Source organism: Drosophila guanche, unplaced genomic scaffold, assembly GCF_900245975.1.
Source record: "Drosophila guanche unplaced genomic scaffold, DGUA_6, whole genome shotgun sequence".
Classification (NCBI taxonomy): Eukaryota; Metazoa; Arthropoda; class Insecta; order Diptera; family Drosophilidae; genus Drosophila; species Drosophila guanche.
In genome coordinates this window covers 5,786,642-5,812,371 of record NW_022995748.1, presented here as the reverse complement: position 1 = coordinate 5,812,371, position 25,730 = coordinate 5,786,642, and the positions used below count along the sequence as shown (strand labels likewise).

Here is a 25,730-nt window from a genome sequence, read left to right as displayed (position 1 = left end):
ACAAAGTCTAAGTTTTCACACCATCAACAGCTCCACCTGTCGCATTTGTATTCACTTATGTAGGTGTGAAGCGCCACCTAGCGTATTCTCGTTTTGCAGCTCGTGCCGACTTTCTGGTGATGGAACTTATGCGATAGATCAATCGATATAGCTATCGAACAACAAAATGCGCGCCACATTCAAACTCAATTTTTCCAAATACTCATTTGTAATATCAAGAAAAGATACATTATGCCTGGGAACAACTTGTGTGGTTGGTTGCTATTTGGTTTTTCTACTTCAGGCTTCTAAACATCTTGAGAGCAAAGAAACGACGAATTCGCCAGGTAACTGCCAGCATGACAGCAGTCTGCACATGATGCCAAAGATAACCAGGAGTCTCGTCCGCTCCATCCCGCAACTGGTTGACGGCACTGCGTGCATAGACATCTGCTGGAGGTATGAAGAGGCCGCCCTTCATGATGGCCCGCGAATACGAGTTGATTTTTGTGACCACAAAGTCAGGGGACAGCAGCTGGACATGGATGCCGTACGGGGCAGCCTCGCACTGCAGCGCCAGCGTGAAGCTGCGATTGTACGCCTTGGATGCGGCATAGTAGGCGCCATAGGGTAGCGGCTGGTGCTCTGTGCCCGAGCTGACATTCACGATGGCTCCCTTAATCTTTTCCGCCTTCATGCGCTGAAAGAAGTGACGCGACAACTGCGACACGGCCATTATGTTGGTCTCTATGATGTTCTGGGTGGACTCCTGTGTCCACTTGTAGATGGGTGCAGGATTACCAATTCCCACATTGTTGACTGTGGGAGACGACAGAGATTATGGTCATAGTCCTGATATGTTGATACTGTCTCTGCTTACCCAGAATGGCAATGGGCAAACTCGCCAATTCCTTTTCTATATGCTGATAGACCTCCGCTCCCTTGGTAAAGTCTGCTATCACAATTTTGGTCTGTACCTTGGACTCGCTTTCTGTGTGCAACAATTTTGGTAGAGTCATTCCAGAGTCGTTGACAATTATCAAGGAAAAACACTCACCAATTTCACTCACAACTGCCTGAAGTTTCTCCTGATTTCTGGCAATCAGAACCACATTGATTCCCTGCCGTGCCAGCTCCTTGGCGTACTCCTTGCCAATGCCATCGCTGCTGCCCGTGATGGCGGCCCATTCTCCAAACTTTTCTTTGAGCGAAGGCCGCTCCTTCTCATCGGTGAACCATCGAGCTTTTATCAGTCTGTAGGGCGTTCGCAGCTGCTCGTACAGATAACAAGTCAGTGCGTAGAAGCCCACAAAATTTAGGAACGTTGATACGGCGGCAAACATTTTAATTTTTACTAATGCTATTCTCCACGCACACTCGATCTAGTACTGTGCTGTGCGACTCCCTGCAATGGACTGTGATAGCGCTGCTATTTCGACGACACACCAAGGCAGGGGCTGAATTTAAATGGCATACATTAGCTGAGGTCCCAAGCAATCTAAAGGTGTTCGACTTGTTGTTAATTGTGCGAGCGGAGGAATATTTCTATTACGCTCTTTTTTTATGGAATTCCTAATCGTTTGGGGCGCCTCTTCGTGCCTGGTAATCGATTGATTATAGGCAGCTACGAGTATTGGTGGATTGTGGGTATAGCGAGGTTTGTTTGGGTCTTAGGTGCATTGCGCTTGGCATTTTTGGGCAAGGTCAGGGGTCTCAGAAAGGGAGCAGAGATGGGATCTCAAGGGTTCAAGCTGGGGAGACTTTTTCGAAAGGTGGTCATGAGTTCTGAGGGTAGGAGGCTTTAAGTATAACCAAGTTCATTCACCTTCTAATCCTGCCACTCCACCGCCCCTAGATGACATCACTTCTCTGTTGGACCCTTTGTTCATCTCCAAACCAAGCTAAAAATGCACTCCACACACACACATCACAATTACCGCCTGCCAACAGAGCGACGAATACTTAGCAGCGGCTTTCATAAATTAGGGGAAGAGCCCAGAACTCCCCATGGTATTCCACAAAACGCTAAGTACACACACACGCCCCCAAACCAGGCTCTAGACCAGCCAGGGACTAGGACTAGGACTAGGATGCAGGACACGGACTAAGAGGGTAAGGAAATCAGGAAACGGAAATTGCGATGCGAAGCTGTGAATCGAACTGCGGAACAAGAGCCACGACATGGGTTATACATATATCAAGCAAGCGTTTGTCGACACCCTGCTTGTGGGTGTGGGTTAATCGGATGGTTGAGACTTTTGTCTGCTGAAAAATATATTTTCTGCCATTTTTCCTCGTTTTTGGCTGCCGCAAAAACCGCATTTATTCAAGTGTCAAATAAATTCATAGTTTTTCGGCCCCCAAAAAATCGGGAGAAAGACGAGGGACACGGGGTAAGGCGAGGGCGTCGACTGTTGGCGTCGGCCAACTAATTAAGTCAAATGGGGCCATGCCAGAGGCTGAAAAACCCAAAAAAACCGCCAAAAACTCATTCGAACTAAATGGCAGCGACGGAAAGTATGCAACGATTTTTCGAGCATCGCGGCAACCGAAAGTATGCAGCAATTTTTGTAAATGTACATGTGTGTGATGTGCGTTTGTGTGTGTGTGTGTGTACGAGTGAGAGGGAACTTATGCTAATCACATTTAATTGCTTTTTAAGCGCACTTTCTGGCAGTTCAGCTAATTAATGTGACTCATACGCACTGTGATCCGCAAGGACTGTGTCCTGTCAGGCCTTAATTCACTGCGAGTGCAGTCTAGAGCTTAAATAAATAGCCAAGAATAACAAAAATATTGCATACGAATGGCGCCAGTTCGACCAGTTCTCCATGGCACATATGCCAAGATAAGAGCCTTGAAGGGCAGGCTGGGGTGTGGGTGTGGGCGCAGTCATTGTCAAAAAGTCAAACAATTTGAATTATGCTTTGCAATTTGTACATCCGCTTTGACTTCTTGGCCCAAAACAGTGTTCGGCCCCCTTCTGCTGCTCCTGCATTTGGCTCCAAGTCCTTGCTGCCTTTTTATATATGAGGGAAATTATTGTTTGCTTTGTTTTCCGAGTGCCGTTGGCTATTCTGTTGGCTTTTATATGTTTTACGATTACTATTTGAGCATTCACATGTAAAGCTCATTTTTACAACATTTTATTGTGGTTATTATTGCATTTGTGTCGTGGATGATGTGTGTGGGGGAAGCCAAAACGAAATGACTTGTGCAAAGTCAAGCTCTCATGAAGAGATCCGCTACAATTGCTAGAGCTCTGTGCAATACAATTTAAAGATACAATTCTTGCTAATATGAGAGTGATCTTCTATTATCTGCATTCTTGACAAGAATCTGCATATAGATCTGATTGAGTCAAACATCTTCTAAGAAAACTCCTTTCTTTGCTGAGAACATTCCCTCGTAGACATTACATCCCGCACTCCCAGATGCTGCCACTCCTCTCGCAATTCCCCCAATTAATTGCCACAGCATTCATTTGTAACGCTCTCTAATCTCTGACATATCGTTAAAGCGCATTTGCTGGCAACGCCAACTGCCGACTGTTGACTAGCAGGATGCTTAAGGATGTTTATGCCAGGCACTGAATTTTAAGTAGCTACCAAAGAGGCTGGGCTTGTCGCAACCAGGAAAAAAAGATGCCCCAGCGAAAAAAGAGTTGTCAAGTGAATTCGTGACAGGCAAGACGGACAGACACGGCCAGGCGGAGTAGGAGGAGGTCCTTTCCAAGCCAGGATTCGCCCCTTAAATGGCGCATGAAAATTAGCAAGTTGTCTGTCTGTGGTCTGCCATTATGCGGCACACTTTGAATGGCATTCCCACTTTTTTGATGGTTGAATTTCACGCTTTTTTGGATGCTTGGATTCCGTTCTTCTTTTGATGGTTGGACATTTATGGCTAAACGGCTTAAGCGGTTTTTTAGTCGAAAGTTAATTAGCAGTTTGTTGTTATCGCAATGAATTTTTGTCTGTTTGCTTGTTTTGGCTGGCAGAGTAAACTTTTGGCCATAAAAGTGCAATCAGCGGCTAAGTTATGTCCAGGAGGCGGGCGCCACACATGTCCGGACGCCACCTGTTAGACGCCCTGCGGGAACAATAATGCCCATAAAAAATGACTAACGATTAAGCCAGAAAGGAGAGCACTGCCAGAGTCAGAGCCAGTCCCGGCCAGGACCCGCAGCAGACGGCAAGTGTCGTTTTGAAAAATTCAAATCTCGTTGCCAATAAAAGCCAATAAAACTCGTAAAATAACTCAAACAAAAAATGTTCGCTAGAAGCGAGGATGCTCTCTGATGCTCTCTGATGCTCTGTTCGTTCAAGTGTTTTGTGTCGCAATGTTGCGGTGGCCATAACAATCGAGAGCAAATGCCTTTTGTGGGGTACTTCCGATTCCTGCGGGTTAAAGTTCATCTGCAGAGTTCGCCATCTCCCTGCCACTGCATTTAGACAGTTTTCCAGCTGCACTCCAGGCACACCAAACATACTCGTATGTACCATACATATGTATATATTTATAGCCCAGTCAGCACAGGGGGCAGAGAGTTGCATAGACGACTCATGGCCCAAAATAGCTTTGCAATTGGATGTGGCACGGCGTCTACACCTGTTGGGAATATGTCGTCAGCAAATGTTGACTGGCGGCGTCTTTTGTCATTAAAAAATGTGCAAAAGTGTATCTTGAAGTAAAATAAATGTGAATTAAGTTATCAATTGAGCAGCAGGATAATTTAGTATTTTACTCACTCTACGAAGGTAAAGGGAGAATCCGGAGAAGAGCAGGAAGGCCGCAACGGAAGACACTGTGTGGCACTGTGTCTTTTATCTTAATAAATTCGAATCAATTGGTATCCGAAATTGAGGCAACTAAACAGTAACACAGAGCTCTCATCATCTGCTTTCCAGACTCAACCAATAGCTTTTCCAATCTACAATAACCTCTTGAGTCATTGGAACAGGATTTGCATCAATCAAATGTTGTAATTTCTGTTTGCCAGTTGGGGCACAAGTCAAGGCATTGGCAACAGTTAAACTTTCACGTCATGTGCGGTGTGCCCTGGTTTCATAGAATAACTATCCATCCATCTATATCTATTCCCATCCCTATGCAAAACCAGAAAATCAAAGAAAACCCAAAAGCAGGCGCAGTTCAATTGCAGCTACCGTTGAATGCAAATTGAAAAATGTTTTCGCTGCTTTTCTCTGGCTATTGTTTTATCTGCAATGTGGAAAACGCATTTTGAATGCAGACAAGACGACTGACCGACAGTCAACAAAGCACAAAGTGAAGTAAATGAAATTAATATGCGGATAGTGTCTGCCTAAGTCGAGGTTCGAGGTTCTTATAGACATTCCCCCCTGACGCACTGGCCGATATTTGAACTGCATTTAGTTCTTCGAGGCAGACATTTTCCTGGCGCTATCGCGATGCCAAATACGCGGCCAGGCAAAAAATCGCCAGCCCCTGGCCCTCTGTCCCTGACAGCCAGCGACAAGACCAAATAAATATAAAACTACAGCAAAAAAAGGATAAAATACTACAATGTTCGGGACGAAGGAATATTCAAACGTTTTCGCATCCTGTCAGAGGATGCCAGCGAGCAGCAAAAACAATTTCGTACATTTAAATGTACGCCAGCAAACTCGCACACATAAAGATTGAAGAGGGGAGGACACGGACCAGGGCTCCAGCTCGAAGAGACAGCATTGCCCATACCATAAATGGTTATTTCCCCCAAAAAGAAAAAATATTGTCTAAGGCGAAATTTGTCTTTGTTTTGCACTTCTCTCCAAGCGTGGCGAACAAAACACATAAATCTCGGCATATGTGCATTAAATTGCTCGCACAAATCCTCTAAAGTATTTCTAAAACATACTTTAATTGCCACTTTAGTTTTTTCAATTGCTTTACTATTGGCCTCCGCTGCCAGAAGTCTGGTTGGGGGCTCGGTTAGTTTACACCTCCACAGAATGGCTCTGTTCTCTCTGTTCTTCGACAAAACTTAATGACCTGAAAACTTTTCGATAATGTGGGTGACTCTCTCCCACTTCATTGTGTGTGTCTGCACTGTGCGGGCTTAGGAAATTATCAACTCGACGCCTTCGCACACAAAAAAGAACGAGGAGAAATGTGTGGAAGGTAGTTTCCAGGAAAACGATTAGAAATTCCTTCTCGGCATTAAAACACAAAGAAAAAAGCCAAGGGGTTTTCGGGTTGACAAAAAAAGTAGTGAAAGATAAGGCTGACAGGCAAACATATTAGGGCTAAGAGTGAAGCTTGCCAGGATTAAATGTGGCCAAATAGCTGAGAATAAATGGAATGAATGGAAGAACCTTTAGGAATGCAGTTGCAATACTGGTAAATATATGATTTTATAAACGCTTAAATGTTATCCTCAAATTGGTTACTTTTTAGTTACTTTCCCTTGAGCAGCACACACTTGGAGCCATTCGGTTTGGCACTATAAAAATAAAAACTGCGGTTTGCCTGCCAAGGCAAGTCAACCCTTTCCCCTGCCAGTCCAGTGCAGACCGTTCTGTCCAGCAATTTGGCAAAAACCAAGTAAAGGCCACGTGACTAACATAACCAAATACAGTTATAGCCATGCGGAGTGCTCGACAAAAATGTTTTGTTTGGCAAAAATCAAGATGTGTGGCGTCCTCCACGCCTTTTGTTGCCTCTCCTCAGGCTGTTGAAGAACTGTTGGCAACATGGGGGGTATCCTATCCTATCCGAGTGGTCCTGCACTCGTACTCGTATGTTTATCTTTGGCCTGGCCTTTGTCTAGCTGAAGTGGTGCTGGAATTCCGCTGGAACGAGGACGCTGGCTCGTTGGAGGCTGGGCCTTGTTGTCCTTTGGCGCTGTTTGGGCAATAAATAAACGTTTAGTTGGGTAGCGGAAACAGGGCGACAGCAACAGCAGTTCCACCCCCTACAGTGGCGAGAGCTTTGCAGAGAGCTAGCTTGTTTTTGCCGCTGGCAGCACGTGCTGCTGTGGTCAACGTGTGGCTCGCATGGTTGTCACAGTTTTTGTTGCTCTTCTCTCCCGCTCGCTCGGCGGTTAACTAACTCTCGTCCGACCTTCGAACTGTAGCCCTCCATTAATAGCAGCGTAATCGGTGCTCAATTAACGCCGGTCGGGTATCCTCCTACAGGGTTGCCTACGCTACACTGAGAGAAAGTTTGTGTTGAATTGCACACAGGATTTTTTGTATTATTATAAATAAAAGCTGATAAGCCTAACCATCTTTGACTGTGGCTCGAACATCGTGGCTTGAGTGCCCACTTCAGACAGTCTTTAATTTTCTTAAATAAGTTTTCCCTTCTTCAAGTGCATGTACAACATTGTGGCCTTTATTTAACATGCATTTATTAGGAATTTATTAGCACTGGTTACATTTTTACATCGGACATTTTTGCACTTGCATACAATTTTTACACTGGCGCCACTCGTTTCATAACTCAGACAAAGTATCCACTCAGGATGAGTAGAGCCGAGCAGGGACACCATGCATGGTGTGTGCGTGTGTGTTCTGGAGGGTTCCACTTATTCTGATTGGCATCGATATGCTCTCCGAAGCTGTCCTTGCATGTGCTAAAACCTGTTGACCATTTGCATTCATTTAACTCGAGCAGCTCTTCAAGAAGCTCTCCCTTGAGCTGCTGGAGAAAGACTTTCAGGTTATCCCTTCTGCTTTTGGAGCTTTTGCACTTTTTACTGCCTCATTTAAATTCTAATTTTATGACTGCGTTTATGTTTTTGTCGAAAGGCAAACCCATCTATTTATATATCTTCTTTCAGATCTGCTTGCTCCTTTTTCCTATTGCATATGCATTCATACTCGTAATTGGAGTTGGGAAATTGATTGTTGCACAGATTGTCATCGGGTATACCTTGAGGGAATCGGTTTCATACACAGAACATTTCATTAGAGCAGGAAAAATAGTATTAAAATATACAACAAATATAAAACTAGTGAGGTTAGTCATTGTTGCTTAGAGATTGTAGATTACCAAAGTCAGAAATAAGTTCGCTTTAGAAATGAGTTCGCAAATTAACATCTACTGAAAGCATTGAACTTGAACTCTGTGAATCCAAAGGCAGTGCATATAGAATGGTATTAATATTGTTTATTGAATCAAAATCTAGTCTGCCGAATTACAATCTAAAGCTCTTGTTTTTAGGTAACACTTCTGGGCATTCTGTAAACTGCAGATATCTGTAGTCAAGCAGGCTCATTTGTTGGCTCAATTGTTCTATTATAATTATAATATCGTTTTATTCATTCATATATATGTAAGTATCTGCAAAATATATTAATGTACATACATAAATACATGGCGGTTGTTATTCTCTATGTTCTTCATTTCAAATTATGAAATCTTTTGATTAGGTCAAAGGGTTTTCAGCAACAATTATGTATATTCCCACAGCTGCACAGATCTCCTAATCACTGACTTAAAATAAATCCTCAGCACAAATTCTAGCCTATGCCTCTATGTAAGATGGAGCACCCACAGTCGAGTTCCCTGCATGTTCCCCAAAACCACGTGCTCTCATAAATCTTCAAGCACTGTTCATTTTTTTCGCGGGCCAAACCGAAAACTCTGGACTCGCATGCGGGCACGTGAATATTCCAAAAAATTTTAAAACTTGAGAACACATTAGAAGAGAAAGAGCAAAAGATAGAGAGAGAGAGAGAGAGAGAGAAATGCAGTAACAAAAACACAGAGAAAGCTTTTCTGCTGCTGCTGCTGCGGCTGCTTTTGCTTCTGCTGTGACGCTGACGACGAAAATTTGCCGAAGAGTCGAACGCCCAGACGAGCGGCAAAGTCAGTGTAGAGTGTCAGGGGTGTGGGGGATCATTTGTACCGTTTGTGCGATTGTCGTTCGCTTGGAGCGCAGCCAGTTGGAATTGCAAGCGACGCACATGGGAGAGCACCAGAGAGAGATAGAGACAGAGAGAGTGGAGTGTGAATGAGCGTGGGGTGGGGCGGTGGGCGATGGGACCGACCCAAATGCTCTGACGATGACGACACAAAAAGCAGCGAGACGACTGCGACGACGACGACGACGACAACGACGACAGAGATAGAGACAGAGACAGAGAGAAGCAGCGTTCGAGGGCCTCTGGTGCGCTTTTTGGCAGCCCGTGCGAGCAGTCGTCAGTCAGTTGGCCAAGAAACTGGTAGCGTCTGGTGTTGCGAGCCAACAAAAGGCTGGCAGCCATCACCGGACCGGACCGGGGCTACACGGCCCCGGGAACCGGGACCGGGACGGACCCTTGGCCACCGGTTCTGACTGCGGATTGTGGACTGCCAATTGAGTTTGAGTTTGAGTTTGAGCGACGCGTAGCCAGCCAAGAAAAGTGGCCAACAACAACTGGCCCTTACCCCCTGGCCATGGCACTGAGCCTGAAGGTGGCCCAAAGAAGACGTTGCCACGCAGCCAGGATGTGGAGTGTAAGCAGTGCCAGTGGCAGTGGCAGTGGCAGTAGCAGCAGCAGCAGCAGCGTAATTTTTTGGCCGCACTCGCCATTTGATTAGCCAACTCAAACATCAGGGCCAAGATCGAGCAGGGCCAAACAGCAGTTGATGGCCAATTGACAGCTCCGCAGACACGCAGACCCACACCGCACGCGATTGGACACACGGATGGACCACACAGAGGACCCCACCATCTGGATGCTCTTCCATGTCCGTCTCGACCATACAGCAATCATACAGAAATAACATCAATTAAAAGAAGAAGAAGGAGGAGCATCATTCCGCAACACCAACAACCAGTTGCTGCTGTGGTGCAAAAGTGTGTCCAAAAGTGTGTGTGTGTGTGTGTGTGTGTTGAAGTGTGTGTGGACTGACCAACATGCGGTGCCAAAAAGAGTGCCAGAGAAGGAGGCCTGGCTCGGACCCAACCAACAACCAACAAAAAAGTGCAACTGGACAGGAACAACAACCAACCTTTGGCAATGTTGATTGTTTCAACGGACCAGACTTAATGTAATGAATCGTCCTGTACCATCAGCACGTCAACGGAGCCAGGCAAATGCCAGCGAAGCCTCAAAGGATCAACATCATCCACAGAGAGGCACTTCAAAGCAAACAAAAATAACAAATAAAGTTATAAACATTTCAAAATAGTGAACGTAGTGCTTAAAACTCTCTACTCTATATATGAACAATAATCAAATTTAATTTAATCACACATAAAATACTCAACCGAAAGCAATAACTTATATTGAATACTTAATCCCCGCAATAACTATAACTACAACGTTATTGACACTTAATCAACTTCTATAAATACAACAATAGAACAAAGAATACTCCTAAACTCTTAGTGAAATGTATAATACAAATCTGGTTACATCGAATACGTGGTAATGACCAGCACTTGTAGACAATTATTTGTTCGATTGAGATCGAACCTAAATTCAATCAGCACGGGGAACTTCTCTGGTCTCGTCGAGCATAAGATTATATGACACGCCATGCCACAGCTGGACCGTTGGAACGAGTGGAGCTGAACATAGTGGAGAGAAGTGGATGAGAAGAGAACATCTGAGTTAGGAAGAGTGCCAGAATAATGGTAAGTTAAACGGGATTCTGACAACAGCTTTAGGTGCTCATGGGAGTGGGATAAACATAAGAGAAATTCACAGAATTGAAACTCAAACTATAAATGAATCAGGAACATATATTAGAGGCAGATAGACTTAAGATGACTTAAGTCAGAGTTCAAACCTTAAGGTATATTTCTAAAACAAGCCCAATGAATAGAAAAGATATACAGAATATCAAATGGATTTATCTAGTTAATTGTATTTTATTGAAATAAATCAATAACAGATTTGGAGAAGAGGAATCCAAAATTAAATTCTTACCAAGTATGAAAGAAAGTAAATGCGAGATTCATCTTTAGAGATCGAATGCATTTTTTTCCGATTTTTGCATGCAAGAAACTCCAAATTCTTAACAGCCAATAAATGCATAAAAAAGTTATAAGTTATGAATTCATTCATTTATTACATCACAATATGTAGATATTTAAATGTATTCCCAAAACAATTATTGCTTTTATTGCCAATATGTAGATATTTAAATTTCGTCCCAAAACATTTACTGCCATTTAATCTATGCTTTACTAAGGCCAAGCCTGCCACCCAAAGCTTATGATAACCTTTCAACCGAAACACATACACAGCATTCAACACCCCGTTTCTCACACGCCAAGACCAGCTGTTGCCACATGGTGATAATCGTACGCCAAAAGAGTGAAATCTCATCCTCTCATCCTCAAGACCCAAAAATCCCGCATAGGAAGAGCTCACAGAGCCACATCCTGGCGCCACATAAATAAGGCCGAGTGCAGTGCACAAATGACAACGAAAATGTTAAATGCGCCATAGGGGGGCGTGTCCGGAGAAGAGTCATCCAACATCTAGTCGGACTCCCAAACGAATTTATAGGCCTGGCCCCAAAAATGTTAAAGTCCTCGCTCCCACAACAAGGGATTCATACTGGTATACCAGCAGCCTCCTTCGATCTCTATCACTGCTTGCCTTTATGGTTCAATGAACAGAGGAAAAGGATGAGTTACAAGTGCGGGAAAGGGTCTCAGACTGAGCTCCACACCAAGAGCCATGACCACATTCCCCCGCCAAACATTTGCCGCAAGATAAAACGAAAATCATATATCAGAAATTAATCTCATAGATAGATTACTTTTTTTTATGAACGTGCAAGCAAAAAAAAAATGAACGCCAGAACACGCCAGAGTACATTGTACTTTGGACAATTAATTTTGGTTAAATATCCGAGTGTCTGCCTGCCTTTGTAGTTCCCAATTGGAGCCATTAAATTTCATAGTTTTTGAATGTTGAATTCGAAATTTTAAATTCTCAAAATTTATGACTGTCTGCAGTGCGGAGGAACACAACAAGTCCCAACAATCAGAAAGTTGTACAAAAAGAGATTTACGAGCCATTAGAACAATTAAAAATCTTTCAACCTCTCCCATAGTTAATTGGCCGGAAAGAGGGGAAGTACTCTCTCTCCATCTTTCCCGAGGCAGAGCCAAAAAATTAACACGAAATTTAATTGCCAAGGACTTAGGGCAGAACTCTCCGGGCATTCCTTAATGTTTCCACATTAATTTTGTCTTCACTTGGTTTCAGTTTTTTCCTGCTGCCTTTCTGCTGGCAATGGTCGAACATTTTTTTTTGTGCAGTCCGTTGAAAAGGAATTTGTTGACACCAACAATGTTTCGGACATCCTGGCAAATAATTCTCTTTTTTTCGGGGTATCCCTTTTCTCTCACTCTTTCTTTTTTTTTGTCAGTTTGCCCGGAAATTGGCAACTAAACCAAACTCAGTCAAGTCCAAGGCATTGTGTCTTTTCTCCTTGACTGGCTGCATATGTCCGGCCAACAAAAGGCTCTCTCCCCGGCTCGCTGCTCTGTCCCTTTATCAGTGCTTCCGCCAGAGATTGGGATTCAAATTCCGATTCCCATTTTGCATTTCGCTGTGCAATGAAAGGCTTGAAGATTTATGTCCTGCATTGATTTTATTGATGGCCCGCGAAGGACATTTTTAAACGCCAAGTCGAGCAATTAAAACTAATTGAATTGCCAGTGAGAAATTGTTTGTCAAAGAACATTAAATACAAATTCCCAGCCAAGAATTTAAGTTGTACATCCTTTAGGCTCTGCCCACTTCCTTCCTTTCCACTTTGTGTCTGATTCAGTTTTGCCGACAGTCGAAAACCATAATTCTCAATGGCCTAGACAGGCGGCAATAATAAAACAAACAAACAGATAAATCGCCAAATTATGATTTCAGTGGTGCTCCGCGTGGTCCTCCTGCAGTCATCAGAGCCGCCCAGAACTTTGTCTGCCCTTTGGTCCAGTATTCCGTATCCAGCCAGTAATGATTTACTCTATTTGCATATTTTTGCACTTATAAAAATGCACAAACGATTTTTCATTCTCATTTTTCTTAAAACTTATTAGTGCGCCCGCTCGGCCATACTTTGAGCGGACATTCTTCTTTCCATATTTTTTTTTCCAAGTTTTTCATTTCTTTTCCCTTTTGATTCTTTTTTTATAATGATGGTCCAGGCCTTTGTTATTTATTTGTTATGCATTTTGGTCCGCAACTTGGTCCAGCACTGCGTATACGTTATGTGCTCTGGGGTGTGAGGTTGGGGATGCAGTTTTCTCTTCCTTCATTACGTATACGCCGCATTGTCGCAGTTTGCAGTTGGCAGCGCCTACCAGTCTGAGAAAAAGCCTGCAGTCAGCAGCCACCAGTCAACACTTAAGAGATGTTCCATCTTCCAAGACATGTTCCGAGGTGGGGGTTATTTTTATTCTTTCTGAAAGGGTTTACTGGTTGTACTCTGCCAGGGGGTATTCCGACTTTGAAGAGATGTTTGCAAAGCAGATTCAAATGTCTGCATGAATATCCGTAGCTACCTCTCGATTTCCCTCGTTTTTTGGTCGCCTAAAAAGTGCTCTAAACAAATTCTCAGAAGATCGTTTCCAAGTCGTCACAAGCATCCACAGAATTTCTAGCAAAGTTCCTCAAATTATAGCGTATCCCAACTTCGCTGTGGCAGCTTTGGATCTACGTCCTCTTTTGCTTTCTATTCTTATTCCTTTCCTGTTTGGCACCATCACTGGGCCCGGCCCACGTCCCGGCCGTACCGGCCCTCTTCGCCTCTGGAAGCCAAAAATCCCAAGCAACATAAACATCAACAAACGTGGCCAGCAGTCGGCATATTCTGCTGCCAAGATTTTTAGCAGCTTTGGCAACGCATCCTGCGGAATGTGTGTGTGTGCGTCTGTGTGGGGGATGCCGGGCTGTGGCAGTAGCGTGGCCAGGGGTCGCGTGTCTGGCAACGGATCGAGCCGGTGGCGCCTCTAACTTGGCAATCTCATTATGATTTTAATTGCTGACGCACATTTTTGACGAGCTGCCCAGTATTTCTCTCGCTCGGAAAACGTCATCGTTGCTGCTCGATTGTGGTTGAATTGGCCAAACAACAAAATTCTTGGCCAGAAATTTGCTGGCACTTGCCAACAGGTGTCCAATTATCATTATGATTATTGTATGTTTATCAAATTTATGTGCATGCAACCAGATAATGACGTTTGATTGGCCTTTGGCAAGGCCGTTTCAGCCTGCCGGTTGGCCAAATGTCAACGTCTTGTAAAATTTATTGGCCAATATTCAAAGAATTTTTTGTTTTTTGAGTCTGTCCCTCTCTCTCTCTCCCTCTTCTATTTGGTGGTTTTGGCAGACAGTTAATATTCAAAGATTTGTTTGCCAATTTCCCGATTCCGATTCCGTTTCCGAATCCGAATTTTCATTATATCTTTCTATTGCTCTTCATTTTCTGTTTTCTTTTGATTGACTTTCAGTTTTCATCAGATTTCAAGACGAACACATCGCTGACAGCTGTGAAAGTTCTGTTAGTGAAGTCTGAGTCATCCCACTGCCATTTGAGCTCTCCAGCTGTAGTCAATAAAACAAAACAACTTGAGCACTTTTTGTACACATAAATCCACGCTGAAAAACGTTTGCTGTTGTTCTAAAATGTACGCAAAATAATCATTACCATTTTGCTTGTTTCTCTCTCTCCAGTTGTAGAATTTTCATTCACTGAAAAATATTATTGGTTCGATGTTTACAAAAGGGGAAATAAATATGACTTTTGTTTGAATAAAAATTGGTTTAGAAACACGTCCACTGACAGTGCTACCCGTCTCGTAGCAAAATTTATAGATCCCTAACTATGATTATCGTAAAGCTTTTCGTAAAGACATGCACCACATGAAGATCCAAGTACTTATTTCAATAAAATGTCAGCTTAAATTAGCATAAATTGTGTTGATGATCTATGATATAATCAGCAACCTTCATTATGTACCCTAGTATAACCCAATTAGAGCCCCGAATCTGTTGCTTGCAACACTATCAGATAAATAAACTGCAGTCTTACTGCGGATCTCAAGGTTCATTTGTTTACGATGAGCACAAACACATGCACAGAAAACGTGCAAATTAACGAAAAAAATTCGAATTAAAGCTAAGAAAAACGAACACTAATTACAATTTGTGCCGCATCGCCCTATAGACTATAGACACAAAAACGACAGATTCAGACAGATGGAGGGAAGAGGCAACAAAAAAAATCAGACCGAGCGAACAGACCACAGTGCCACACGAAATACATTTTCGATGAAGCAACTGAAATAGATTAAAACGAAAAACGAAATATACTACCAGATGCATTTGTATCTGTAAATGTATCTTTTGCAGCGTTCGCTCTACGAGTGGATGTAGTATTAGTTGTGTCCACAAAAATAGACGCAGCGGCGACGCTTTCAACGCGTCTTTGCCCGCGTCAATTGCGCGTCATCGCAACTCAAAGATCCAAGAACACATACGAGAGCCAGTCTACATACCTATTTATATATGGTATATAACACAGTTTCCCCTTGCCGCAGCCCCATTACCGCACCACCCGGAGGGATACATAAGGGCAGGCGACAGTTCTGCGCAATTTTCTCGGACTTTTCTTTTCGGCTCTTGACGGTTTTATCGCTTTTTGCGCCTTTCGCCTTCGTCTTCGATCTTCTTCGGGCCGCCCGTCAAGTGTGTCCGAAAATAGCAAGGTAAATGTACAAATTCTACACGGCAAGAGCGAGGCAAAATCAAGAAAATTCAGCCAGACAAAAAAAATTGTAGAAAAATACAAGCAACCAAAATGCCGACTTTTAGCTTCTAGAACAAATAAATAAAAGCAATTTTCCCTCGGAAAAACATTGAAAAACAACAACAGCAAAGTGAAAAGATCAGAAACAACAAAAGCCCAAAAAAAAAAGAAGGAAAATGAAATAGGAAAAACGATTTGGACAGCGAAATTTGTTTAAAACGCCAAAGACTTTCGTACTTTTTGCGCTGTCCGTGAGACGATCCATCGTAGTGGCTACGATCTATATAGAAATCTAAGTTATTAATTCGTTCCGTCTGAATGCTGTATAAAAGATGATTTTTTTAAGAAAAAAAGCAACGAATTTAACACAATAAAAAAATTAATATATCATTTTTCTTAATATTTAATGAACACATTCCTTTGGTCACTCGTTTGGTACCAATTGGTTTAAGATATTGTATTATCTATAGTAAAGTAAATGAGATCATCTAGGGTGAGATCATTGGAATATATGTATGATACAGAGAAGGCCTCAAAGATGGGATATTCTGATGGAATTTTGGTAGGAAATAAAAACCTTATTTATTGACTTTAATTTTAAAATTGATCCAACGATGATGTCTACGTTAGATAAACCACAAAAGCACATACCCAAAAGAGCCTTTCACTTACATAATTTACATTTTCACACACTTCAAAGCTAAAGAATTGTCGACCATGTTCTAGAGTGAATAATGAATATGAAATCACCATAAACAAAAATAAATGCAGGGATAATTTGTCATAATTTGGCAATGATTAGGCTCATAAATTGACTTAACCAAGTTGGAGCAGCTGCCTCAAAGGCAATTAAGAGCACGTGTTGGCCTAGCCTCCCCAATGGTACCATCTCACTGGAGCAGTTCCGATGGCCATAATTCAATTAACACGTGCATCGGTAATGAAAGAGAGAGGGGAGTAAAACTCGGCATTTTCTGGACTGAGTAACATTTGTGGTGGGCCGCAATTGGCAGCTGTTCAATAACACAATTCTGTGACGTCAAGACCAGCGACCATCGACCTGACCTTAGGCAATGCGAGAACTCTCCCGAAGTCATTCAGTGATGAAGAGGATGATGATGATGAGGGTGAGGATGAGGATGAGGATGAGGATGAGACTCTGAGGCTGATTCCGATTCCGATGCTGATGCTGATCGAAGCAGACAGTGTGTCTGGGGCCGGCATCTCGAAAACTTATTGGCAAAACTCCATGATCATAAATTATGTCAGCTTTCGTTTTGTTTACGCATCAGGCGTTTGGCAGGGCCCCATCGGCAGGTGGCGCTTTAATTACATTGTAGCATCGTTATTCGGAAAATACTCTGACTGGTATGGGGGAATCCCCCTTCGAGCGAGCCGCTTGCCAAGATTCTGCATTACGCAATAAAGTTCATTGCCATCCCGCCATCTCTCAGATGCTTTCTTTCTTTCATTTCATTTCATGTCTTTTTTTGTTGGTTTTTTTGGAAGCGAGCGTGAGAAAAATTCTAGTCAAGATTTTGGCAAGCTACCATCTTGGCAGAGGCCCATTACCCATTCCACCTCCACAACACCACGGTGGCACAGTGGCCTAGGTCTATAAAAACGTGAGATAAGAATAGATGATGGAGGGATACGGGAAAAGGGAACCAGATGCTAGCTGACACTGAAATCAGAGATAAGAGTTTCGAAATTTTATATGTATTTAACTGAATTTAATAGGTGGACTCTGGAGAAGGAGGTGGACACTGATTTACTGATACTTTCCACAGGGTTTCATAGTTGTATTATTTGTACACTGTACTCCTCCTAATGGGTGTCCTAAATTGCTGACGTATCTGGTGCCTGGCCCCAAGCTAATGTGTTCCATTTCTCTTCATCTTTTGTCGTTGCAGCCGACTAGGCCCAAAGGAAACCTCGTTGGCCAATTGGGGAGTTTATCCAGGCGGAGAGCCAAACTGAAACTATCACAGGCCTGACCAACCAATGGCAGTTCAGTGCGGAATTGAAGCCTGATGCAAAAGGGGAACTGCGGGCGGGGTAAGCACAGAGCCAGCACAATCGGCGCGCAAATGCATTTGGCAACATTTCAAGCTGTCCAGGAAGTTGCACACTCACTCACACGCTGCACGGGGATTGGTGGCAAGTTTGCCAAGTAATTCTCTGACCTGCCTCGCTCACATGCGCATGGAAAGACGTTTAAGTAATATATCAACCATACGCCTGTTGGCCGGGCACCGAGTCCTTGCCTCCACGACCTCTTAAGTGTGTGTGTGAGTGTGCCGAGGAACACGAGGCTTGCCAACTGCATTGCAGGCCCGTTGCGATTCAACTTGTGCCTGTGGCGAGCCCCGACCCGAGGACTCCCCACCCAACCATCCCCCAACACGAACGATGAGTCCTTTGCAGGCAGCGCATTGGCTGCAGGACGACTGGCGACAGAACGACCAATCGCAACAGAGCTTGTGCGCACTATCCCGGCCGCCCTGCAGGCCCCCCACCGGCACGAGTCACGGCAGCAGGACCAGCCAGAGGACTCAAGCTGATTGCACTATCCAACATTTAAACGAAATACTTAGTTACATAAAATATTGTAGTTCTTTAGTCGTAAGTCACATGCCCAAGCCTACGCCCCCGAAACACCATCAGCACGGGGGGCGTGAAAAAATTAGTTTATATTTATCTTAGAGTTTCATGCAACATATAAAAATATAATGAAGATTTCACGAAATGCGTAAGAAAAAAAAGGAATAAAACCGGCAAAGCTCCAGAGCGGCAACCAAAAGTGTTTTTGTTTTTTATTTATCATCAAATGAGTTTTGTGGCTTTACAGATCATCACCAATCATCACCCGACCAGATGGGATAGTACGGATGCTTGTAAACCATATTCTTGGTCTTCTCGTTGCGCCATCTCAGATGTTTTACCACCAAAAACGATTGGATGAAAAAAACAGCAATATTGACAGCAAGCAGGCTGTAGTTCTTGGGTATAATAACCACCGAGTAGCGGGACCAGATCAAGCCAGTTACCGCCAGGGAGCCGCATTGATTCAGCGAAATATTCTGAGCAGGGCGACTCAATGTGTCGCCTAAACCAGCCGCTACTAGGCCCTAAATGTACAGCATTTATACGGTTTTCAACCCGTATTATAGTTTGTTACTTACCCACTTAAAGAGCGGGGCCCAAAAGAAGACTGTGCGTGGTCCTAACGAAAGAGTTTTCGATCACTTATGGATCATTTACATACAGCACATATTCGACTTACCTGCTGGTGACTGCCACAGCGGCTGAGCACTTTTGGGCACAAACTTGTCTACGCTGAGAATGATAACATTATACAATTTCGACAAAGGTCCCGTGCCCTTGGACATGATTGGATAATGATCGAAAAGTTGTAAGTTTTTTAAATTTTGAATTTTGTTAGAGGCCTGACTTATAGTCTTGGCTCTGTGACACAACTTTTTGACTGTAACATATTTGAAGTAAAAATACTTGATAATAAACAGGAGGATTGATGTGGAAAAGTTGTTGTGACGATTCATTGCACAGAAGTTCAAATCAAAGAAGATAGCTGTCAAGCTCTAATGTACTTATTTATTTAGATTCCAATGCTATTATTTAGGGATATCGAGCTCGTCCACCATTTGATCAAAATATGTGCACGTAATCTATATTCACCATTACTGCATGCTCCCTTAAGGGTTAAGCAGCCAAAAAGTCATCATTTTTATAGGCCTGTTCCAGTTTATTCCTCGAGATTAATGTTTGTGGCCCCAAGACTACTGTCTACTTTGTCTACAAGAGCACAAAAACCTCAAACGAACGGCAAAGTTTCAGCAACAAAGTAGAGTTTAATTCCCATACACTATATATGTAAATACATATTGCTCAAATGAAAGAGTATGTGATGTTTCATGGATGGTATGTGCATTAACTTGGACCGATTTAATACTTTCAAGTTGGCTATAAAACGTAAGCTTTTTGATCTCGAATTTGTATGTATATGTTATGTGTGTGTATGTACATGGTAAGAGCATAAAATATATGAATAATATATATTGCAAAAATACATATATGTATGTGTGTGTACATGGTATGTATTGCGTATATAAATTCTCTCTATAAACTTTGTATATATTGCATATTAATGTTAATTAGTTTAATGGTTTACATCTGAACACTTAAGAATCCACCGTACTATTCGGGATTTTACAACTTTAATCCTAATCATATCTGGTTAACGCGTTTTACATAAGTGTGCAACATTTATCTGTGTATAAATGTATTCAAAAACTGCGGCATTGTTCGTTAAAATGGGGTTGGGGTTTGCTAAAAATATACATACATATTTAGGTTAAAAAAACAATATCATATCGATAATTTAACAGATGAAAATTAATTGTTTCGTAAAAGTAAACGATTAAAATAAATAAAGGCCAACAAATCCGTAAAATATTGTGTACATGCGATCATAAGGGACCTCTGCGGTAATGTCAAAGCAGTTGTTCGGTGACCAGCACAACGCTCTGCTCCTGCGCAATAGCCGCCAACTCTTTGAGCCACTCATCTAGCAGGACAGCACACAGAGCCACGTCCCGGGTGCGCTCCGTGCCGCTGGTGCTGGCAATAATGCCCATGGAGGCCACCGAATCGAGGGAAGCTGGCTCCGAGTTGAAGCTGCCCGTCTGTGGACCACCATCAAGGCCATGCAATGTGCTTGACGAATGTGTCGTGGTATTGGAGTGGGCGGAGAGAGTTTGCGTCGATCCACCAATGCTGACGTTGCTGTTGCTGCTGTTGTTTCCATTAGCTGGCGTCGCTGAGCCTGCTGTTCGTGCTGCTCCCGATTGCGGGTGGGTGCTCAGGCTGGTCTCACAGGTGCCAGGGCCAGGGTATGCCTGCGCTTGGCCACCAGATCCGGAGTTGTTGTTGTTGTTGTTGTTTCCCACCAGCGTTGAGGCAGCTCCTAAAAGACAGCATCAAGATTAGCAAGATTTCATGGCGATGTTGAGTCCTTGGGTAGGTTAATTCAAACAACAATAACAACGACAACGACAACCAACAGCAAAATGGGTTTACTCAAATGTTTTCTTTTCTTTTTTTTTAATTCTAAATTTTAGTGGGGGTGGGTGGGTTAGCATTTTACTATGTACGTAGCCTCTACACAGGCTACGGGAACAAAGCTACGGAATATAATTTTTAGCAATACTTTTTTTATAATTTTTGGATTAGGTTTTAGTTTTAATTAAACTTTAAATACTTTTTATCAAGCGTGAAATATTTACCGGTGAAGAATGCGTAAATTTGTGATAAGCCAGATGAAGCTAAGATTTGTTTTGGTTTTTGTTTTTTTTGTTTTGATTGTTGTACGAGTATCAATAAAAAAAGTAAACAAAAGAAATCAATTAATTATTAACAAACGACGCCAGCGGGCATTTTACAAGATGTTTATGTGTGTGTGTGATAAACCAGAGAGAGAGGAAGACAGAAAACCCAACATGAGATTCAGCCAAGTGGACCAAAACACTTTTTGTAAGCATATAAAACTCGTTTTTAGCGAGACTTTAGTGGTCACCAAAGATACATTTAACTCTCATTTTTTGGTCCACTCTGTGGGCTCATGCAGTGCTTTAATGTGATTGTGTGTGTGTGAGTCTGACTTTGTGATTATTACGACCCGAAACCAAGTTTCTTCCAACATCCAACGCAGCAGATTTGTATAGTTTTTTTTGTATAGTTGGTGAGTTCTTGTTTTCATTGAAAAGACAAATTGTGCAGAAATTACGCAGAAAGCGCTGCTAGGCTGACTACTCACCGGCAGAGGGAGGGGGATTGGGTGTGGATCTTCTGCTAAACATGCTGCTAATTGATTTGCTGATGCTCTTCCGCTTGTTATCACTTCGCTTGAACGGATCGTAGGCGCTGCTTGGTGTGGCCTGCACAGGTGTGGCTGCCGACAGTGTCGCATAGGCGGAACGTTGTTGGCCTTGCTGCTGCTGTTGCTGCTGGGAGGATGTCGTCTGCGGCTGCTGATGCTGATTATAATGCAGGGGAGAGTTCTCGTTACCCTTGCGGGCATTCACCAGACGAAATTCGCGATCAATCAGCGACGAGCGTGCCACATCGATTATCTCCAGCGAATCCTCGGTCACTGGCAGCTCGGCATCGATCTGTTGCTTCAAAATGCGCAACACCTGATGGAACGAGGGCGTGTCCGAGGTGATGGCTATGTCAGAACGCAACAGCAGCGAGTGTATCAGCGGTAGCGGGTACCAGGCCAGGCGTGTAATCAGCCCAGTCAGGTGTAAATTCACATACAAAGAGTTGCTCGTAAAGGTTTGCAGTTTTCCCCAAATGGCATTGAGAAAGGGACCTGCAAATGCATCGAAAAAGTTAAATTATATTTGTGATTTTCATTCCTCTCTATGTTTACCTAAGCTTACGGTGCCCTGCGCAAACAAATCCTCTGAGAAATCCAAATCTGTAAGCACCAGCTCGTTACGATTGTTGTGCGAGATACGCCAAGATTCTGCCCGTCGTCCGCTGCTGATGCTGCTGCTATTGTGCTCAAGATCCGCCTCACTCGCTGTCGTTGCTGTTGTTGTCGTAGTGAGGTCAGTGGCATCGCTCTCCTCATCGGCAGGCCGCCACTTGAATGATTCATAGCCACTGGACTCGCCAATAGACTGCAGGCTGTCCAGCTGTTTCTCCCCCGCCGATTCACTGGCTATGGCGGGTGGGCCACCGCCAAACTCGCTGAAGAACTGCCTGGCCAGCTCCAGGGCATGCGCGTGGACACGTGCCTGTCCGTGGCGAGGCCATTTCTGATACCGATAGCTATTCGCCCACTTCAGACAATCCCGCTGGCACTGAGCTATGCGCCAGTGCGCCTCAAACAGATACGCCTGCAGGTTGGCATACAAACTGTCGCCGGTGTGCAGGCCATAGTAGTTCCAGTTGGCTCCAATTGTCTTGCTCATGGCTGGCGAGGGCAGGCTGGGCCATGCCACTGGCTGCTCAACAGCTCCTCCAGACGCGGGCTGCGGCTCGTGGAAACTCTTTGGCCTGGCCAGGTCCCGGGCACGCTTCAAGACATCCGGTGAGAGTTCCAGAAAGAAATCACTGCTATTCAGATACGGATCGATCTTGTTGATTTTGTGACGATGCGAGATGGGCACATGCTTGCCCGGCAGCATGAATTTGAGCAAAAGTTCCAGCATCAGATCCTCGCAGTGTAGACCCAGCAACGTGTCGAACAAAGCCATCGTCACCATACATAGATTGGCATCTGGGGAGTTGAGTCGCTCGACCAACGAGTCCAATATCCGTTCGCCATCGAACTTCTCCGTGTCCAGCAGGAATTTGACAAAAGCACGCAGCAGGCCGGGCTCAGTGATGGAGCGCAGTATTAGATCCAGATACGACATGGCTGATATTTGTGAGTCGATGTTCGTCTGAAAATGTTTGCCCTTCAGTGTCTGCGAAAAAGGGAGCGCAAAAAGTTGTTCCGAGATTTCGAGGTGTGTGTTTGTTTGTGGGTGTGTGTTTAAGGTAAGGCACAACAAAAAAAAAAGAAAAGAAGAAAACAAACAGAAGAAACTGCAATATCAAGCAGCATTCATTCGTCTTGGACAGAACAGAACGAAGAGCACATGAAAAGCATCGAAATGTAAGGAGAAAAACAAAACAGAGAACAGAGGACACAAAATGATACGCTTGCAACCAACACCACAGAAATGCATCGAAGACAAGTTTTGCACGTAAATAGAGACAAGAGACGTGACGAGACTCACTTGTAGAACGGCTGGCCCCAGCACGGGCACTATGAATCCCTGGTACATGAAGTCCAGCAGCTGTTGCTTGATCATCTCGTGGGCCACCTGCACCACAGCATTGCAGAATTCGAGGGCATTCATGAACAATGTGAGCTCTGGTATCTCCGTCACATCATCCGGCGTTATGCGATGCCAATCGATTGAACTGATCTCAATGCTGTTGGGCAGCCGGGAATATAGACCGCCCAGTCCGGTCACCAGCAGCGGACAGATGGATGAGTATTGTGCTATGTAGGTGCCAATATTGGAGTTCTTCTGCGAGAGCGCCATGCAAAGGAGCAGAGCATCGCGTGCCTGATGGCCGAGACTTCCCTCCCGATGCACATACGGAATGAGCAGCGAGAAAATTATGAAACTGAAAGTAGTTAAATGTGAATTACTGAGAGAACAACAATGCTATGGATTTGCTACTCACTTGGTGGTGGTTCCACTTTTGGGGGGCGGCACATTGCCATTTTGTATTTGTTCCTGTACTTGGGTCTGCGCGGAAAAGAAGAATAGATCCAGCAGATGGACATTCTGCATGAGTACGACGCACAGCTGGTTCAGCAAGATGACCAGTCGCTTCTCCAGATCGGGGGGAAAGATCTCACCCTGACTGGAGGCCAGTATCTTGAGCAGTGGCCTCAGGAAGGGCTCGTGGCAGAGCAGCTGATGCCGCGAATGACTGACGAGCAGCTCGTACAGCTTCAGCTGCTCCAGTCTCACCGCATTGGCATATCGGCCCGTTGTGCAGGCCCACTCGTACAGCTTGTCTAACAGATTCTCGCTGAGCAGGTACTCCAGACAGGGGGCTGCGGGCGCACTCGCGTCCGTAGAGGGTAAAGACACTTTGTTGCAATGATGCAGCTCCACCAGTAGCAGCGTCACCATATAGTCCAGATGCGACACCACGCCCAGGACATCGTCATGGCTGGGCGGTGCATAGTGCTGGATGATGTCGTATGCCTGCTGCCAGTGCTTGCAGAAGCTGTCGTAGCAGGCGCGCGGATCACAGTCGGTGGCTGCATCTATGGGCCTCTGTCGCAGGCTGCCCGTGGATGAGTGGCCCGTTGAGACACCGCCACCGCCCCCGTTTCCACTCTGACGCAGCGGACTAGACCGCAGCCAGCTCATTTTGGTTAATTCCGCAGCACAAAGATTGTTGGTTTGGTTTCTTTTGCTGATAACTCGCTCTTCTGTCTGTGTGTGTGCGCGCTTCAATTTGGCATGTGTTTGTAAGTATATTATCGCAGTTTTTGTGCTTATGTCCGATAGACTATGCTATGTTTGTGTGTGTGAGTATTCTCGTATATAGTTAAAAGCTGAAAACATACATAAAGTTAACGAATATTCGCTTCATCAATGTCGTGACGTGCATCGCCACACCAACAGAAGCAACAACAAGTGCACGCCTATGACATAGTTATGATGCAAATGTGTGTGTACATTTGTATGTATGTATGTTTTGGAACAGGCAGTCCCCATATTGTTGTTAGTGCTGTGCTGCTGCGCTGCTCACTCACCTGATGAATTGGTATTTGTTCGTTTCTGGCGTCGTCGTCGTCGTCATCGTCTTGGTTGCTGACTTCTGCTCATCGTCTTGTTGTTTCTTTTTTGCATTGCTCCATTTTCCGCGCGTTACTACAACACGACTGGCAAGTCGATGTTTTTAAAACTAATGTTTAAAACAAAATTAAATAAGTTTTCCGTATTCAGTGGTGCAGTGTGGCCGCGGATTAGTCAATAAAATATACCGTCTGACCCTCAAAAATATACCAAATATATAATTTCTAAATATACCATCTATGGTAAATAATGAATATTATTCTTCTATTTTGATATTCTGATTAATTTTACCAGCTAGTTAGGACTCACAGTGCTCACAGTATAATTTTATTCGATTCATCAATCAATTATCCATGAGATTGGCCAGTTTTCATGACTTCGTTGTATTGGATTGCTTACAAAATAAGGTTCAAGTTAAAAAGGTCAGTCAAAGTAAGCATAAAACGTAACGTACAGTGACTGACAGCATAAATAAACCAAAACAATTTTCAAACTTAAACTTTCTTTATTTGGTTTTCACCAGACACATGTATTATTTCAGAACCAAAATTCATTATCTTTCGAACTTTAACCATTTTAACGTTTTTTTTTAACCCATCTAGACCAATTACAAATTACATGAAA

General features: G+C 43.8%; 3 protein-coding genes and 1 long non-coding RNA gene across 7 annotated transcripts; 1 reads left to right on the top strand and 3 right to left on the bottom strand.

Annotated features, from left to right (window-relative positions):
* Nucleotides 1–189: 189 nt before the first annotated feature.
* Nucleotides 190–1,383, bottom strand: LOC117584347 (inactive hydroxysteroid dehydrogenase-like protein 1). Its single transcript, XM_034273179.1, has 3 exons — nucleotides 1,037–1,383; nucleotides 860–970; nucleotides 190–798 (listed from the first exon to the last, which is right to left on the bottom strand). The coding sequence occupies exons 1-3, from the start codon at nucleotides 1,320–1,322 to the stop codon at nucleotides 275–277; spliced, it is 921 nt and encodes a 306-aa protein (XP_034129070.1). The 5' UTR covers nucleotides 1,323–1,383; the 3' UTR covers nucleotides 190–274.
* Nucleotides 1,384–9,128: 7,745 nt separating this feature from the next.
* Nucleotides 9,129–18,040, top strand: LOC117584249. The gene is made up of 2 exons (XR_004573834.1): nucleotides 9,129–10,570; nucleotides 17,616–18,040. It is a non-coding gene; the product is annotated as an uncharacterized LOC117584249 (long non-coding RNA).
* Nucleotides 18,041–18,486: 446 nt separating this feature from the next.
* On the bottom strand, nucleotides 18,487–19,178 carry LOC117584248 (mitochondrial pyruvate carrier 2-like). Its single transcript, XM_034273052.1, has 3 exons — nucleotides 18,989–19,178; nucleotides 18,888–18,928; nucleotides 18,487–18,833 (listed from the first exon to the last, which is right to left on the bottom strand). Exons 1-3 carry the CDS (start codon nucleotides 19,092–19,094, stop codon nucleotides 18,558–18,560), a joined length of 423 nt encoding a protein of 140 aa, XP_034128943.1. The 5' UTR covers nucleotides 19,095–19,178; the 3' UTR covers nucleotides 18,487–18,557.
* A 455-nt stretch (nucleotides 19,179–19,633) lies between these two features.
* LOC117584566 (UPF0518 protein GA25918) lies at nucleotides 19,634–25,278 on the bottom strand. 4 transcript variants are annotated; one of them, XM_034273530.1, is made up of 7 exons: nucleotides 25,064–25,278; nucleotides 23,974–24,862; nucleotides 23,517–23,913; nucleotides 22,157–23,201; nucleotides 21,539–22,096; nucleotides 21,009–21,047; nucleotides 19,634–20,689 (listed from the first exon to the last, which is right to left on the bottom strand). In XM_034273530.1, exons 2-7 carry the CDS (start codon nucleotides 24,672–24,674, stop codon nucleotides 20,217–20,219), a joined length of 3,213 nt encoding a protein of 1,070 aa, XP_034129421.1. In that variant the 5' UTR covers nucleotides 24,675–24,862; nucleotides 25,064–25,278; the 3' UTR covers nucleotides 19,634–20,216. The 4 variants fall into 4 exon arrangements, with proteins under 4 accessions (XP_034129421.1, XP_034129422.1, XP_034129423.1 ...); XM_034273531.1 differs by having other exon boundaries at nucleotides 22,157–23,177; XM_034273532.1 differs by lacking the exon at nucleotides 21,009–21,047.
* Between the last annotated feature and the right edge of the window lie 452 nt (nucleotides 25,279–25,730).